This window comes from Hypanus sabinus, chromosome 4 (genome assembly GCF_030144855.1).
Source record: "Hypanus sabinus isolate sHypSab1 chromosome 4, sHypSab1.hap1, whole genome shotgun sequence".
NCBI classification, from domain to species: domain Eukaryota; kingdom Metazoa; phylum Chordata; class Chondrichthyes; order Myliobatiformes; family Dasyatidae; genus Hypanus; species Hypanus sabinus.
In genome coordinates, this window is record NC_082709.1 from 78,589,456 (window position 1) to 78,608,423 (window position 18,968).

General features: G+C 48.2%; 1 protein-coding gene across 21 annotated transcripts in view; it reads left to right on the top strand.

Moving 5' to 3' along the window:
* The window catches only part of LOC132392916 (tensin-1-like), a 389,673-nt gene that overhangs the window by 266,115 nt on the left and 104,590 nt on the right, over positions 1–18,968 (top strand). For all 21 annotated transcript variants that reach the window (XM_059967484.1, XM_059967486.1, XM_059967485.1 and 18 more), the window contains one exon: positions 12,494–13,624. In XM_059967484.1, the coding sequence (XP_059823467.1) occupies positions 12,494–13,624 (1,131 nt within the window). The remainder of the gene's footprint in view (positions 1–12,493; positions 13,625–18,968) is intronic.

The following is an 18,968-nucleotide window of genomic DNA, read 5'->3' on the forward strand; positions in this document are numbered from 1 at the left end:
CAGGTTTGAGGTGAGGGGGAAACATTTAAACACTGATGAGTTGTTTTTTTCCCGCACAGAGACTGGCAGGTACGTGGAATGAGCTGCCAGAGGTAGAGGCAGGTACATTTACAACACTTAGACATACAAAGGTGAAATGTTCAAGTGGAACTTCTTCGCACAGAGGGTGGTAGATGTGTGGGACGAGCTGCCAGTGGAAGTGGTGGGTGAGGGTTCGACTGTAACACTTTAGGAGAACATTAAAGCCGACAAAATAAGTGGACACAGCCCAGTTCATTGCAGGAAAACTCTTTCCGGCGGCCTGCAATCATCACAGGCAGTCACTCGATTGGCTGAGGTCGTGCAAGGTTTACAAAGTGCCCGGGGCCTTTCAGAATGTTTTGGTGGGCTGCAGTTAGGAAGGACGGGCTACATCTGAACCCAAAGGGGACCAAATCCTTGCTGGGAGGTTTGTTAGAGCTGTTGCAGAGGGTTTAAACTAATTTGGAAGAGGGTTGGGAACCAGAGTGACCGGACTCTGAGGATGGGACAGCTGGTATGCAACTAGATTCAGTGCGTAGTGAGACTGTGAGGAAGGACAGGCAGATGAGAGGGCAAAATTAAAGTGAGTGAGTTGAGTTGAGGATTAACATGGGGGCAAAATCGAAAAGGGCAACGAATACAGGACTGAAGGTGTTATAAAATGCACGCTGTATACGGAATAGGGTAGATCATCGTGTAGCACACTTAGAGATTGGTACAGATCACCTTGTGGTCGTCACTGAATGAAGATAATAGTTGGGAGCTGAACATCCAAGGATCTACATTGTATCGAAAGGGCAGGCAGAGGGGTTAGTTAGCTCTGTTGGTAGAAAATGAAATCAAATCCAGAGAAAGAGGTGACATAGGATTGTAATATGTAGAATCCCTGTGGGTAGAGCTAAGGGCTTTACTCTTTGGAGAGAAGGAGAATGAGAGGAGACATGATAGAGGTGTACAAGATATTAAGAGGAATAGACAGAGGGGACAGCTACTGCCTCTTCCCCAGGGCACCACTGCTCAATACAAGAGGACATGGCTTTAAGGTAAGGGGAGAGAAGTTCAAGGGGGATATTAGAGGAGGGTTTTTCACTCAGAGAGTGGTTGGTGCATGGAATGCACTGTCTGCATCAGTGGTGGAGGCAGATACACTAGTGAAATTTAAGAGACTACTAGACAGGTAAATGGAGAAATTTAAGGTGGGGGGATATATGGGAGGCAGGGTTTGAGGGTCGGCACAACATTGTGGGCCAAAGGGCTTGCCCTGTGCTGTACTGTTCTATGTTCTTAAGCTGCAAGGGTAAAAATAACCTGACAGGTCTCCAAACAGTAGCTAGGATGTGGGATATAAACTACAATATGAGATAGAAAATGCATGCCAAAAGGGCAGTGTTATGATACTTAATGGGGGATTTTAATGTGCAGGTAGTTTGGGAAAAGCATTTTGGTGCTGAATCCCAAGAGAAGGAATTTGTATAATCCTTATGAATTGGCATTTTAGAGTGGCTCACGGTAGAGTCCACTAGGAGAAAGGCTATTCTGGATTGGGAGTTGTGTAATGAACCAAACTTAATTAGGGAGCTTAAGGTAAAAGAACCCTTTGGAGAGAGTGATCATAATATGATAGAATTCACCCTGCAGTTTGAGAAGGAGAAGCTGAAGTCAGATGTATCAGTATTACAGTGAAGCAAAGGGAATTACAGAGGCATGAGAGAGAAACTAGCCAAAGTTGATTGGAAGGGGACACTAGCAGGGATGATGGCAGAACAGCAATGGCTGGAGTTTCTGGGGACAATTCGGAAGGCACGGGATTGATACTGTACATCCCAAAGTCATAAAGGTATTCTAAACAGAGGATGAGGCAACCGTGACTGACAAGGGAAGTCAAAGACAGCATAAGAACAGAAGAAAGGGCACTTAAAATGGCAAATATTAATGGGAATGGAGAGGATTCATAAGCTTTTAAAAACCCACAGAAGACAACTAAAAAAGCCCTAAGGAGGGAAAAGATGAAATATGATAAGCTAGCCAATAATATAAAAGAGGATATCAAAAGTTTTTCAGGTATATAAAGAGTAAAATAGAGGTGGGAGTGGATAATGGACCACCGGAAGATGATGCCAGAGGGCTGGTAATGGTGGACAAAGTGTTGGCTGAAGAACTTAATAAGTATTTGCATCAGTCTTTACTGTGTAAGACACTAGCAGTATGCTAGACGTTTCAGAGTGTTACGGGGCAGGAGTAAGGGTAGTTGCTAAATTACTAAGGAGAGGTGCTTGGGAGGCTGAAAGGTCTGGAGGTAGATAAATCACCTGGACCAGATGGACTACAACCCAGGATTCTGAAAGTGGTAGCTGAAGAGATTGTAGAGGCATTATTAGTGAATTTTCAAGAATCACTAGATTCTGGACTGGTTCCGAAGGACTGGAGAATTGCAAATGTCACTTTAGTCTTTCAGAAGGGAAGGAGGCAGAAGAAAGGAAATTATAGGGCAGTAAGCCTAATTTCAGTGGATGGGAAGATGTTGGAGTCCGTTGTTAAGGGTGAGGTTTCAGGGTACTTGTAGCCACGTTATAAAGTAGGCCAAGGTCAGCATGGTTTCCTTAAGGGGAAATCTTGCCTGACAAATCTGTTGGAATTCTTTGAGGAAATAGCAAGCAGGATAGAGAAAGGAGAGTCAGTGGATGCTGTTACCTTGGATTTTCAGAAGGCCTTTGACAAGGTACCGCATGTGAGACTGCTTTACAAGATAAGAACCCATGGTATTACGGGAAAGGTACTAATACGGATAGGAGAATGGCTGACTGGCAGGAGGCAAAGAGTGGGAATATTGGGGGCCTTTTCTGCTAGTGGTTAGTGATGTTCCACAGGGGTCTGTGTTGGGACCGCTTCTTTTCATACTGTATGTCAATGATTCAGGTGATGGGATTGATGACTTTGTGGCCAGGTTTGTAGATGATACAATGATAGGTGGAGGGGCAGCTGGTGTTGAGGATGCAGGGAGTCTAAAGAGGGGATTGGAAGATTGGAAGACAGGGCAAAGAAGTGACAAACCGAAAATAGTGTAGGGAGCTGTATGATCATGAACTTTGATAAAATTAATAAAAACTACTTTTTAAACGGGAAGAAAATTCAAAAAGCCAGTGGTGCATTAAGAGTCCTTATGCAGGATTTCCTAAAGCTTAACTTGTAGGTTGAGTCGGTGGTGAGGAAGGCAAATGCAATGTTAGCATTCATTTCGAGAGGACTAGAATATATGTGCAACGATGTAATGCTGAGGCTTTATAAGGCGTTGGTCAGACTGTATTGTGAGCGGTTTTGGGACCCATCATTGAAACCAATTGAATATTGAAAGGCTTATATAGAGTGGATGTTGAGAGGATGTTTCCTACAGTGGGCAATCTAGGACTAACCTCAGAAAAGAGGGACATCCATTTAGAACACCGATGAGGAGGTATTTCTTTAGCCAGAGGGTGGGGAACTGATTGCCACGAATGGCTGTGGAGGCTGAGTCACTGAGAATATTTAAAGTGGAGATTGATAGAATGAATGTTGATTAGTGAGGGCATCAAAGGTTACAGGGAGAAGGCAGGAGAATGGGGTTCAGAAGGAGAATGGATCAGCCATGATGGAATGGCAGAGCCTAATTCTGCTCCTATGTCTTATAGACTTATTTTAAAGTCTTATTTTTATTTTGGGATATGGCACAGTACAGGTCCTTCCAGCCCAACAGGCCTCTGCTGCCTAATTACAGCCATGTAACCAATTAACCAACTAACCTGTACATCTTTGGAAGGTGGGAGGAACCGGAGCTCCTGGAGGAGACCCATGTGGTCACAGGGAGAGCGTACAAACTCCTTACAGACAGCAGCAAGAGTTGGAGCTGTAACTGCTACACCACTGCTCTCTCCCTCAAGGCCCGTTTCCATGCTGCATGGGATGGGAAAGGAGGTGGTGGACAGCGAGGGATGGAGGAGTTGTGGCTTGTTGTCAATGCTCCCTCAAATTTGTAATGACCAGTATGTGCAAAAATCTTGACTTGTGCAATTTTTTGCCCAGTGACAACAACATGCGCGCATTGACCTTTATATATAAGGGTAATCGTTTTAACAGCTAGCAAAACACTGTCAGTAAGAACTTTGATCTCCTCTGGGTTTGATTGCTTTCACTCTCGTTCATCTGCACTCTCATAAAACATACGTAGCAGGCCTGTGGTGGGTAATGAGGGATTTTCTCGCCTGAGCTTTTGCACACCGTCCATAAGTGATTTGCTTTCTAAATGATGCTTTTAAAAGTTAAGTTTCCAAATATCACTCCACTTCTTCCCACTTGTAAATTCTCCAGCAACTTTTGCATCGTGACCATACACACAGGTAACACCATTTTCTGTAATGTACATAAATGTTTCCCGTAGCTGCATAATCCTGACCTCATGAGCTTCTGGTGTAGCAGTTTCCACTGTTTCATTAAGCTATTCCGCTTTAGATGAACGAGCAGTTCTTTTGTGCTTCACACCCTTTGCTTCTTTGGAATTCAACATCATGAATCAAAAATTTCTTCAATAAAAACAGTATAAGCAAGCCATTTCCAAAATCTGCAGATAAGTTATTGCAAACTCCACATTGTCAACACCGTCTGCTTCAGAACCCGGAAAGGGAAACATGATTGTGTACAATCATGAAATAGACATAAAATGCCAAACGAGGTAGAGGGCGGCAACGTTTCATATGCACTTTAAATGTCTTTGTGCGCTAGTAGCAAAAGTGTGTATGCACACCTTAGAGGCAACATTGTACTGTGGCCTGCCACTTTGCTGTGTTTCCTGACCATCAGCTCCCAGTTGATGGTGTCACTTCCAACGTTCCTTTCCATTGTTGTCCAGTTAGAAGCCAAAATCTCCCAGGAGTTATCAGGGACGTTACAAACTTTCAGCGGAAGCTTGAGTGCTGAATTGTGACACAAGAGATTGCAAATGCTGAAATCCTGAACAGCTGTCCCATCCCACAACAATGTTCAAAGTTAGATATGGCCCTTGTGGCTAAAGGGATCGGGGGTATGGAGAGAAAGCAGGTACAGGGTTCTGAGTTGGATGATCAGCCATGATCATACTGAATAGTGTTGCAGGCTCGAAGGGCCAAATGGCATACTCCTGCACCTATTTTCTAAGTTTCTGTGTTTCAAGTTCGAGCTCAAGTTTATTATCATCAAACCATAGACATGTACATTACCAAATAAAACAACGTTCCTCTGGTCCCAGGCGCACAACACTGTACATATCACTCACACACAATGCGTGAAGTAATACTGCATAAATAAATGAACAAATAATAAGGTGCATTTCTGACACAAGTTAAAAAGCAAACAATATGATGCTACTGACTCTTCATACGTGGTGAAACCTGGGTGGTTGCAGGGAATTCAGCAGTCTCACAGCCTGGGCGAGGAAGCAGTTTCCCATCATAATAGTCCTTATCCTAATGCTATGATACCTCCTGCCTGATGGCATGATGTTAAAGAGTTTATTGGAGGGATGGGAGGGGTCATTGGCGATATTGAGAGCCCTGCGTACACAGCATTCCTGGTACATATCTCGGTTGGGTGGAAGAGAGACCCCAGTGATCCTCTCCTCGCAATCCTTTTTATGGTCTTGCAACTGTCTATTTTCTCGCATGATGCTCTCTATACTGCTGAGTTAGAACATAAAATATAGAATATTACAACACAGTACAACCACTTTAGCCCACTATGTTGTGCCAACCTCATAACCTTCTCCTTCTGAGAGATGTTCAAAGTTCAATCTTTATTTATGATCTATGTATATATAATCTACAATATACTACTCCAAATTTAATTTTCTTATAGAGTTACAGTTACACAGTTATAGCACAGAATCAAACCCTTTGCCCCATCTAGTCCCTGCCGTCCCATTAACCCGCACCTAGACCATAACCCTCCATATCCTTCCCATCCGTGTACTTATCCAAATCTCTTCAGTCTTTCATCCACCACTTCCCTGGCAGCTCATTCCACACTCACACCAACCTCTGAGTGAAGAAGCTCCCCCTCAGGTTGCCCTTACATCGTTCACCTTTCACCCTTAACCTGTGACCTCTGGTTCACGTCTCACTCAGAATCTTTCAGGCATTTACAGGAAAGTAAAAAAATTATAATGGATTTTATAAAAAAGCTATACATGAACAGAGACTGACAAATAACAAATGCAAAAGATGAAAAACTATGCAAATAAAAAATAAAACTGAGCCACACACAAATTGCTGGTGGAACACAGCAGGCCAGGCAGCATCTATAGGAGGAAGCACGGTCTACGTTTCAGGCCGAGACCCTTCGTCAGGGATAAAACTGAGTGTATGAGTTGTTGGGCCTTGAAAGTGAGTCTGTAGGTTGTGGAATCAGTTCAGAGTTGTGGTGAGTGAAGTTATCCACACTGGTTCAGGAGCCTGATGGTTGAGGGGTTGTTTTGAACCTGGTGGTGTGAATCCTGAGGCTCCTGTACCTTTGTCATGATGGCAGCAGTGAGAAGAGAGTACGGTTGGGGACGGTGGGGTCCCTCGATGTTGGATGCTGTTTTCTCGTGGCGACGCTCCGTGTACTGTAAATGTGCTCAGTGGTGGGGAGGGCTTTATCTGCAGTGGACTGGGTGGTGCCCATCACTTCCTGTATCCTTTTCCACACCTGGGGATGAGTGCTTCTGTATCAGGCGGTGATGCAGCCTATCAGGGTATCCTTCACTTTGCATCTGTAGAAGTGTATCAAAGATCTTGGTGAATGAATCACAGTTTTCTGAGTCTCACTGTGTACAGTGAATGTTGGCATAAGCTTCAAGGTCAATTTATTATCATATTACCCTATAAAACTCTGAGATTGACTTTCTTGCAGGCATTCATAGTAAATACTAAAGAAATGCAACAGAATCAATGAAAACTACACAGAACAAGATGGACTAACAACCAATGTGCAAAAGACAACAAACTGTGCAAATACAAGAAAAGAGAAAAAAGGAGTAATAACAAAAATATATAAATAACCAATAAATGTCAAGAGCATGAGTTGTAAGGTCCTTAACAGGGAGTCTGGAGGTTGTCCATAGGTTATGAAATCAGTTCAGTGTGAGGGTGAATGAAGTTATCCCTCTGGTTCAAGTAAAATTTATTATCAAAGTGCAATGTTTGAGGGGTAATAATAGTTCCTGAAGCTGTTGATGAGGAACTTGAGGCTCCTGTCTTGCCTTTCTTAGGGCAGCAGTGAGAAGAGAGGATGTCCTGGGTGGTGGGGGTCCCTGATAATGGATGTTGCTTTCCTGGGACAGCGCTCATTGTGAATGTGCTTGGTGGTGGGGAGGGCTTTACCTGTGATGAAGTGAGCTGTATCCATTTTCTTTTCGTAGGCTTTTCTGTTCAAGGACATTGGCGTTTCCCTTCCAGGCCTTGATGCAACCAGTCAGTTACTCTTCATTGTGCATCTATAGAAGCCTGTCAGTTTTAGATGACTTGCCGAATCTTTGCAAACTTCTAAGAAAGTTGAGGCACTGCCTTGTCTTTTCTGTAATGGCACTTAAGTGCTGGACCCAGGTCAGAGCCTCTGAAATGACTTCACCGAGGAATGTAAGATTGCTGACCCTCTCATCTCCTGATCAGGACTGGCTCACAGATCTCCACTTTCCTCTCCCTGTGGTCGATAATCAGCTCTTCGGTGTTGCTGACATCGAGTGAGAGTTTGTTGTTCTAGCACCGTTCAGCCAGATTTTCAATCTCCCTCCTATATGGTAATTCATCACCAACTTTGATTCGGCCAACAGTGGCGTCATCAGCAAACTTAAGTATGCCATTGGAGCTGCACTTAGCCTCACAGTCATGAGTGTAAAGCGAGTAGAGCAGGGGGCTAGGCACACAGGCTTGTGGTGTACCTGTACCGATGGAGATGTTGTTGTCAATCTGAACTGACTGGGGTCTGTAAGTGAGAAAATAGAGAATCCAGTTACACAAGGGGATATTAAGTTTTCAGAGCTTACCGGTTCATTTTGGCGAGTCACAGTTGAGTCCTTGAACATAGCACAGTTCACCGACTCAATGCTGTTCCTCTGCCTCCCGCAACCACCTTTTTGTTGTCCTTACTTCTGGAGCCTTGCTCTTGAGTCTCTCCCTGTATGCAGGGGGGAGGTGGAGGGCAGGAAGATGATCAAATTTCCCTAAATGCAGTCTGGGGATGGAATGGTAGGCATTTCTTATCGTGGCATAGCAGTGGTCTAGTATGTTGAGACCCCTGGTGCTGCAGGTTATATGTTGATAATTGGGTAGGGATTTCTTCCCCGATTGAAGTCCCCAACAGTGACTTAAAAGGTGCTTCCTGTTTGCTAAACATGGCATTCAATACGTTGAGTGCTTGCATAAAATCGGCCTTTGGCGGTACCTAGACTGCAGTCAGGAGAACAGAACTCTTGGTAAGTAGAACAGATGGCACTTAATCATGAACTGTTCCACGTTCAGAGAACAAGGGTGCAACAAGTCTGCCTCATCCACGCACCATGAGGAGTCTAAATGAGAAGCATTTACATTCTCTAAATTTACATCCTCTTACATTCTCTAAATTCACAGTCCAGTCCATCCAATGCATTGAAACACCCTTGGGAATGATCATAGAATCCAGTGAGCATTGAGTAAGCTGTCTCCGTGAAACACAGGATGCTGCAATCCCTCATTTCCCTTTGATTCTTCAATTTTGCCCTCTAACTTGTTCTCCAGTGACTGTATGTTTGCTGACAGGATATTGCGTGGGGGGAGCTTTACACCCTACTGTTGTAGTCTGGCTTGAAGTCCTTCCTGCTGCCCACTCTTCTGGCCGTGGTCATGGGCGTTTGCTTAAATGTCATACTTACACACCTGAGAGTCAAATCTGCCGAGTACTTCAGGATATCGTCAAATCACTAGTTCATTTAGATGGCTCAGAAATAACTTTACTTAAAGGGAAATTCGGGGCTGTGGATTGCAGTGAGAGGAGTTCGAAAGGAAGTGTGAGCTGCCTGCAGAGTGTCGCCATGTTTCCCCAGTGCCACCCTCACTGGAAGGACCTTTGCTCTGAGATTAGAAATGATGGCCTCTAGCCAGTGGAAGGTGGTGGGTGAGCAGCACCCTGGCGATGGAGGACAGGAGGCAACTCTTCTGTAGCCACTGCAGTTGGATTTGTGTCCGATCTTGGAAACAAACAGAATTTTGTTATCTCTGGGGCCCCCTGTTCCCAGATATAGGAGATGGTGCTGTAAAGACGAAAGATTTTCCGATCAAAGCTTCAAAATATCGGATTGTGGGTGGCAGAGTACTGTAGCGGTTAGCATTAGAGCACCAGAGATTGGGGTTCAATCGCTGTCTGTAAGGAGTTTGTACGTTCTCCCCATGATCAAGTGGATTTCCTCCGGATGCTCTGGTTTCCTCCCACAGTCCAAAGACATGTGGTTTAGGATAGGTAAGTTGTGGGCACATGCTGTGTTGCCCCGGAAGCAGGTATCCCCCAGCATATCCTCCGACTGGATTGGTTTTTAACATAAACCACGTTTCGATGTTTCAATGTACATGTGGCAAATAAAGCTAATTGGAACAGCAGAGGGGCTGAAAAGCCTAATTTTGCTCCTGTCTTACGGTCTTGTCAGGCTGCTGTACCTCCTCCCCAGTGGTCGTAACGAGAAGAAGGCATGCCCCAGGAGGTGACGGTCCTTTGTGATGGGTGCCACCTTTATAACGGGGAGGCTAATGCCCAGGATGGATTTGCCTGAGTCTGCAAACCTCTGCAGCTTTTTCCTATCCTGTGCATTGGAGCCTCTGAACCAGACAGTGGTACAAAAGAAAATCAGGATGTACCCCACCGTACATTGACAGAAATTTGAGTTTTTGGAGAACTTTGTTGCAAGAAGGTTGTGAGCCATTGTTTGCTTCCATCTTGCCGACTAAAACATACATTGTTTGCCGAAAAAGCAACGAGGAAGGTTGAAACTTCGAGGTGAATATGGAAGGTGAGCACCAGTTGCCTGCCTTTTGATCGCTGGGGGACCGCTCTGTAACCTAAGAGGAGAGAAGCTCCCACTGGGCCCAGAAAATGTTGCCCAGGTTTTCTGCGATTTGGATATGGACTTGGACTACAGACTTTTTATATTTTTATAGTTTTTTATATTCTGTGTTTTTTGCCCGATCATTTGTGTTTTTTTTTTCTGTGTGGGGGTGGAGGATTTGGGTGCTGCTATGCCTGTTCCATTTTTGGGTTTTTTTGTGCTGGGAGGAGGGAGTTTGGGGGCTGGTCTTTTTCTTTCATGGCTCCGTGGCTATTCGGGGAAGAAGAGTTTCAGAGTTGTACACTGGGAGAAGGAGGAGAAGATGGCGGAGCAACACAGTCTCTCTGGAGAATGGAGATCCGTTATGTGCTAAGTAGGGATCCGTGCACAATCCTGATTTGATGGAGACAGACATGAGAGCGTGGAGGAACATCTGGAGAAACTTCAGAAATGCCTGCTTCGCTGCCGCTGCGGTCCGGACTGTGCGGTCCGGAATCTCCGGAGGAGAAGGCCCCTGAGACCTCGGCTTTGCTTGTTTCGGCAGCCGGGACAAGGTCGAAGGCGCTCGGCAGAGGATGGCGCTTGGGAGGCTGTATCGGAGGCTCGAAGTTTTTGGACGGACTCGGAGTCTGCTGTGGTCGGGTGCTTCCGTGGCATTGCCAGTGCCTGGAAGTTTATGGCAGGGAGAGTTCTCCCGTTTGCTGCCTGATATCGGGACGATTGGAGTCGATCGGGACTTGAGACTTTTTAAACCACGTCCATGGTCTGCGTCTATCGAATTACGGTATTGCTTTGCACTGCTGTAACTATATGTTATAATTATGTGGTTTTGTCAGTGTGAGTCTTGGTTTGTCCTTTTGTGATATCACTCCGGAGGAACGTTGTATCATTTCTTAATGCGTGTATGCATTTCTAAATGACAATAAACGAGGACTGAGTGTCCTCATAATCTAATCTAATAACCTAATAGTAAATGAACCCTGTGACCTCCAAATGGGGAACTAAGAATTAGGTTTAATATCATTGGCATAGCTCATGAAATTTGTCATTTTGCAGCAGCTCTACATTGCAATACACAGTAAGAAAAAGAAACTACAAATTACAATAAGTATATATAAAATATTAAATAAGTGGTGCAAAAAGAGCAGAAAACCAGAAAAATTAGTGAGGTAGTGTTCATGGGGAGCATGGGAAAGAGGGAGGCCATGTGACTACTGGTGGGCTGGTGGGTGCTTAGCAACAAGGTGAGGATGGGTAACAGAGTGAGTGTAGGCAAACAGGGAGGTGAGGGTCAGAGTTAGGGGGGGAGGACAGGCTGCCTGCCAGCAATGGGTAGAACGTGGGCCAGGCTGAGTTTGGCTGGAATCGGAATCAGAGTCCTGTTTATTATCACTGACGTGTCATAAAATGTGTTGTTTTGTGGCAGCAATTCAGTGCGATACATAAAAAATTACTATAAATTCCAATAAGAATATATTGTGAAAACATAATAGTGCGAAAAGACAGCAAATGACTCTAAATGGGCCATTCTGAAATCTGATGGAGGAGGAGAAGAGGCTGTTCCTGTGTCTTCAGGCTGATGATCCTCTCTGAGGGTGGTTCATAAGAAGACAGCATTTCTTTGATGGTGGGGGTCCTTAGTGATGGATGCCTCTGTTTTGAGGCATCACCTTTTGAAGATGTTGTCGATGGTGAGGAGTCTAGTGTCTGCAATAGAGCTGGATGCATTGGAGCTCCCGTATCAGGCAGTGAAACAAGCAATCACATAACCACCATGGTGTGTCTGTAGACATTTTCTAGAGCCTTTGTTGGCATAGCAAATCTCTTCGTCATGTGGGCAGGCCCCGGGCAGGCAGTGTGGGCAGGCCCCGGGCCGTGAGCTTACTGGGTCTGGAGCTATTCTTTTTAACAAAAGTATATTTCGTTCAACTTCTACGTTACTACAACACTAACACTAGAGACACTAACAGTGATTTGTTGTTTCATATGGCATGGCCTAGATGGGGCAGGCGCGAGTCTGTCTGTTCGGGAGCTGGGGTTGGATCAGTCTGTGTCTGGAATCTCGTCCGCGGCCGTTCCCTGAGTTGGCATCGCCTGATGGAAGCACGCAAGCCTCCACACGACGTCAAAGTGCTAACAGTGAATAACACAGATTAAATTAAAATGTTTCCACCCACTTCAGAGTGAGAGTGGGCAGATACTCGGGTGTCCCTCTGAGCAGGTCCTGGGACATCTATTGGGCAGGGCCTCTTGTTGACTGGTCTCAGGGTCATGTGAGGACAAGGCCCAGGCCTACCTTTAACTAGGCCCTCGGCCTTCCTGGGCTACTGGCTCAGACTTCCCACTTCCCGCTTGGCAGCCGCAGCAGTATGCCAGTGGTATATCTCTCTCTCTCTCTCTCTCTCTCTTGCTTTGCAGATGTGGTGCACACCCAGGGGCCGCTGGACGGGAGCCTATACGCCCGAGTGAAGAAGAAACAGTTGACGGATGGCACAGGAAACCCGCTGAGTGTGGGCGACGTCAGCAGAGCCCCAGCCGGGCTGCCCGACCACCTGGAGCACACGCTGTCAGTCAGCAGTGACTCCGGCAACTCGACGGCCTCCACCCGCACCGAGGAGCAGCTGCTCGCCGCCAACCCCGGCATCACGGCCAAGGAGCGGCGGGAGCTCGACCGCCTGCTCAGTGGGTTCGGACTGGAGGGTGCAGACCCTCTGCAGGGCCGTGCCCCAGCCTCGGGCCAGGGGCTGGGGCTGGAGCTGGGCCGGGCCCTGGGTACCCACCACGTCCTGGTACCAGCTCAGGTACACGTTAATGGCGAGGGGCCATATTGTGGGGCCGAGCGAGAGACCGACATCCTAGATGATGAACTGCCAGTCCTGGGCACCCGCTCGTCGTCGGACGGGGCCCTGGCGGCGGCACTGGGCGCTGCCTACACCGGGTCAACAGCAGTCCCACTCTGCAGCCTGGAGTCAGGCCCCAGCGCCCGCCTGCTGCCCACACTCTCGACGCCACGGCACGTCACCTACAGTGGGCCTGAGTGGGCGCCGCAGCCGCAGACAGCCCTGCTTCTGCAGGCAGGCGGCCCGACCAGCGCGCCGCCCCGTTCGCTGTCGTGTGGCTCCCGGCCGCCACTCCTGCCGGCGGCCCCGGCCCGCAGCACCAGCAGCCGCGAGGCTGTGCAGCGAGGCCTGAACACCTGGCAGCAGCAGGCGGCCGGCCCAGCCAGTCCGCGCCACAGCCGCTCCGAGCCCAGCCTACTGACAGCTCAGCCTCCTGAGCCCGGGCCCGCCTCCCGCCAGGAGATCGAGGAGTCCATCGATGCCCTCAGCTCGCTGATGCTGGATCTTGGAATGCCATCCTCAGGCCCTGGCCCCAGCACCGGCTCCTGCAGCCCGCTGAGGGATCGCAGCCAAAGGCCCGGATTGTCGCCGTCCCAGCCTCTCGCCTTGGATAAGGCCACCGTCAATGTTACTGCCCTGGACCAGGTGGATGGCCCACAGAATGGGGAGGACTACAGCCTGGAAGGGCTGGTGGCACAGCGAGTAGCAGGTAGGCCCCGTCCAGCAAGTGCTGGAGGGAGGTGCAGGGAAATGGCTGAGGTGGTGGACTGTGAGTGGAAGAAGGTGGAAATATGGAAAGGCGGGAAGGAGGGAGGCATAGGTGAGGGAGAAATGCCAGTGTAGGAGGCAGTGGTTATTGGGAGGAGGAGGGAGGGTTAGGTTTATAAGAGGAAGGGGTGAGGGGGGAGTAAAGGGTGAATGTTAGAGGGACAAAGTGTGAGGCAGAGGAAAGAGGGTCAGAGAAGGAGATGTGGGGAGGAAGGGGTGAGGAGGTGTGTGAGGAAGCAGTAAAGAGGAGTGGAGAGAGTGAGAGGGAGGAGAGATTGACGGAGTCTAGGGCAGAGGGAGAGAGGGAGTAGGTGTAGGGTAGGAGGGAAGAGCTGCTGGGGTGGTGCGAGGGGCATCTGGGGTGGAAGTGTAAGGTGGAAGTGTAGGGCGGGAGGGAGGGTGGGATGGAGGGTGTGGCTGGGGTGGAGGGATGGTGAGAAGGAGGGGCATCTGTTGGGGGTGGAGAGTGTGGCTGGGGTGGAGGGAGGGAGGGAGGAGTAAGGAGGTGGTCGGAGGGTGGATGATGACAAAATTGTGCAGCGCAGGGGAGGAGGGTGTTGAGCCCTCGGAGGGAGGGAGGGGAGGAGGAGTGTAAGCTTGCAGGAGGCCCGTCCCCCAGTGACCAGGGACAAATGAGTGGGCGGTGGAACTAATTTACCACTGAGGATGGCTCCCCACTCTATCTGCTCCCCTCCCCTCCCAGTCATTCCCGAGGGAATTCCCAGCCTGTGAGAGCGATGAGCAGAGCATCTTGGGAACGTTGCTCCTTGTGGGCACAGATTCCGACCCAGCAGAGGTCAGGACAAATGTCATCCCAGTGGAATTGGGGTATGGATTAACTAACCAGGAAAGTGTGGAACTGCAAATCATCAGGATTTTGTGTGTTATATCCGAAGGCACACAGTATACAGAATAAGGTGGAAGATCTTGTGGTGATTAGAAGCTGGCAGGTATGATGTTGCGGGCATCACTAATTGTGCCCGAAAGCAGATCATATTTGGGAGCTAAGCATCGTATCGAAAGGACAGGCGGGTAGGCAGAGGGGGTGTTGGTAAAAAATGAAATCAAATTCTTAGAAAGAGGTGAGATAGAATCAGGAGATGTAGAACTGTTGTGGGTAAGTTAAGAAGATGCAAGGGTAAAAATACCCAATAAATCTACAAGCCTCCAAACAGTAGCCGGGATGTGGAGTACAAATTACAACGGGAGATAAAAGAAGCACATAAAGAAGGCAAAGTTATGATAGTCATGTGGGATAGCCATGCAGATAGATTGGGAAAATCAGTTTGGTGCTGGATCCAAGAAAGCGGATTTCTAGAATGCCTATAGGATGTTTATTTCAGAGCAGCTTGTGGCAGAGCCCATTAGGGGAAACGCTTTTCTGGACTGGATATTGTGCAAGGAGCCATACTTAATTAGGGAGCTTAAGGTAAAGGAAACTTTAGGAGGTGGTGATCATAACATAATAGAACTCGCCCTGCCATTTGAAAGGGAGAAGCTGAAGTCAGATGTATCATTATGATAGTGGAGTAAACGGAATTACAGACGCATGAGAGAGGAGCTGATCAAAGCTGATTGGATGAGGACACCAGCAGAGGTTGAGAGAGGGGGTGAGGGGGAGGGGGAGAGGGCAGGAGAGGGGAGGGGTGGAGGGGGAGGAGAGGGGGAGAAGTGGGACAGAAGGGAGAGCGGGGAGGGGGAAGCCGTGGAAGGGGGGAGAGGGGAGGGAGATCCCAAGTGCGGAGTGAAAGATACTGAAGCAGGTCAATAGTTCACAAACTGTTAAAGGGAAACGTAAAACAATAAACGCTAGGCCAAACAGGGCCATTAACTAAAACTCTCAAAAGGGAAACAAAGCCTACACTGTGGCTGAAAAGAATATCTAAACATTAAACGAATACTGCTAGTCTTCAGAGTCATTTGACTGGACAGTCCGATTTCTCAGGGAAGGTCGAATACGAACAGGCAGTGGAGCGTTGCTGTGCTCTGTCCAAGTCTCAACAAGCACTACGATGACAAGTATGTAGTTAAATACTATCACGGTCAAATAATAATTAGCTGACACATGCAAATTCACAAGCACAATTGATGATTTACTGTGCTGCTGAATCTGTGGTTGTGACAGTTCCTAGTCAGTTTTTCTTCTTTCTTTGTCTAATAGCTGGTGAGAATGGATCCCAGGTTAGTGGTATGACCTTTGTGTGAGATATGGGAACTTTGGGAGACCTCCAGTCTCCCTGATAATTACATCTGCATTGCGTGCATCAAACTGCTCCCTGGGCACCGTGTTAAAGAGCTGAAGCTGCAGCTGGGTGACGTTCAGCCTGTACCGGAGAATGAGCAGGTGATCGATAGGAGTGACGGGGAAATTGTCACACCCATGTTGGAGGAAGAGGGCGCCTCGCTGACTGTGAGAAAAGGGAAAGGGAAGAGGCGGCCATTCCCCTCAATAACAAGTATACCGCTTTGGATACTGTGGGGAGGGAATGACCTTCCAGCGGGAAGCTGCAGCGATCACGGCTCTGGCACTGAAGCTGTCCCTGTGGCTCAGATGGGAAGGGGAGAGAAGAGGTTTGCAGCAGTGGTAGGGGACTACATGGGGAAGGGAGCAGACAGGAGATTCTGTGGACATGAAAGGGCCACCAGGGTCTGGGATGTCTTGGATCGGGTCCACAGCATTCTAAAGGTACATATTGATAGCGATGACTCAAGTAGGAAAAGGTGTGGAGTCCAGAAGAGAGAACACAGGGAGTTAGGTACAACGCTAAAAAGCAGGACCTCTGGATTGGTGCCTGTACCTTGCACCACTGAGGATACAAACTGGATGATTCAGCAGATGAATGCGTGGCTGAGAAAATCGTGTAGGGAGCAGGGTTTAAAAAATGTCTGAATCAGTGGAATCTCTTCTGAGGAAGCTAAGGCTGGTATAAAAACGGCAGGTTATTTGGGAATAACAGGGAACTCAAGGGGAACCAAAATCCTTATGGGCAAGTTTGCCAGAACTGTTGGGGAGGGTTTAAGCTAATTTGGCAGGGGGGTGGGAATTGGAGTGGTAGGGCTGAGGATGGGGCAGTTGGCATATATTGTAAGTAGACAGAGTGTGTAGCAAGACTTCGAGCAAGGACAGGCAGAAGATAGGGTAAATTGCAGTCAGTGGAATGATCAAGGTGCAGCGCAGGAGCAAAACTGAAAATGGCAATGAATACAGGACTGAAGTTGTTGTCTTTGAATGCATGCAAGGTATGGAATATCATCTTGTAGTGCAGTTAGAGATTGGCAGGTATGACGTTTTGGGCATCACTGAGTCACGGCTGAAAGAAGCTGATAGTTGGGAGCTGAACATCCAAGGATACACAGTGTATCGAAAGGACAGGCAGGCAGGCAGAGGAGGTGGGGTGGCTCTGTTGGTAAAAAATGAAATCAGATGTGAGATAGGATCAGAAGATGTAGAATCCATATGGTAGAGCTAAGAAACTACAACGGTAAAAAGACCCTGATGAGAGTTACACACAGGCCTCCAAACAGTAGACAGGGTGTGGGGTAAAATTTACAATGGGAGATAGAAAAGGCATGTAACAAGGACAATGTTATGATAGTCGTGGGGGATTTTCAATATGCAGGTGAATGGTGTTGAGAGGGATGATAAATCAACCATGATAGTATAGTGGAGCAGACTCAATGGGCCGAATGGTCTAACTGTTCTCCCATGTCTCATGGTCGAAGTGGGGATCTCAGGCTCAAGGATTTCACTGAACTCTGTCTGGTCCCTGGCAGTTGAGGAATCTCTCCCATGATATTCCCGTATGTGATCTGATCTCTTCTGCCCATTCTTTCCCTTTGTGAATCTTCCACCTCTCCCACCTCCCATGTAACTCTCTCCCTCCCTGTCACCCTCTCCGACTCTCTCGTTCATTCCCTTGTCTGCCTACACTCTCCTGATTTGACTGTGACCGGGACACACCGGTCAGTCGTGTCTGATTCAGACTGGGACACACCAGTCAGTTGTGCCCCTGACTGAGACTGGGACACACCAGTCAGTCGTGTCTGATTCAGACTGGGACACACCAGTCAGTCGTGTCCTGACCGAGACTGGACACACTGGTCAGTTGTGCCCCTGACCGAGACTGGGACACACCGGTCAGTCGTGTCCTGACTGAGACTGGGACACACCGGTCAGTCGTGTCCTGGCCGAGACTGGACACACCGGTCAGTCGTGTCCTGACTGAGACTGGGACACACCGGTCAGTCGTGTCCTGGCCGAGACTGGACACACTGGTCAGTCGTGTCCCGACCGACACTGGACACACCGGTCAGTCGTGTCCTGGCGGAGACTGGACACACCGGTCAGTCGTGTCCCGACCGAGACTGGACACACTGGTCAGTCGTGCCCCGACCGACACTGGACACACCGGTCAGTCGTGTCCTGGCCGAGACTGGACACACTGGTCAGTCGTGTCCCGACCGACACTGGACACACTGGTCAGTCGTGTCCCGACTGAGACTGGACACACTGGTCAGTCGTGTCCCGACTGAGACTGGACACACTGGTCAGTCGTGTCCCGACTGAGACTGGACACACCGGTCAGATGTGCCCCTGACCAGTCAGGATATCTCGCTGACTGAGAAGGAGGGATGGAGACTCCGGTCCTGGATTGAATCAGAATCAGGTTTATTATCACTGGTGTACGTTGTGCAATTTGTTGTTTTGCGGCAGCAGTACAGAGCCAGAGATAAACAGTTTCCAGAGATCACAATAAGAAATGCATAACAAATAAATAAACAGTGCAAAAGGAGCAAATTAGTCAGGTGGTGTTCATGGACCAGAAATCCGATGTTGGGGGGGGGGAAGAAGCTTTTCCTAAAGTATTGAATGAAGCTCTTCAAGTAGCAGAACCTCCTCCTTGGTGGTAGTACTGAGAAGAGGGCATGTGTGGATGCTTCAGGATGGAAACCACCTTCTCAAGGTATCGTGAGTGAGGCCATTCAGCCCATTAAGTTCTTCGCCGATACATCACGGATGATTTATTTTCCCTCTCCTGCCTTCTCCCCATAACCTTTGATGCCCTGACTTTACGAGTGTGTTTGGTGACAGACAGATCTCCTCAGACTCTGAATGAAAGATAGCTGCTGGCATGCCTTCTTCGTAATTGCATCAATATGTCGAGCCCAGAATAGATCCTTGGAGACGCTGAGATGCAGGAACGTGAAACTGCCTCCCCCTGCCCCTGCTGAGCACTGGCCGCTGTGTGATCTCTCGATTTCCCCTCCACAGTCAGTTCCTGCGC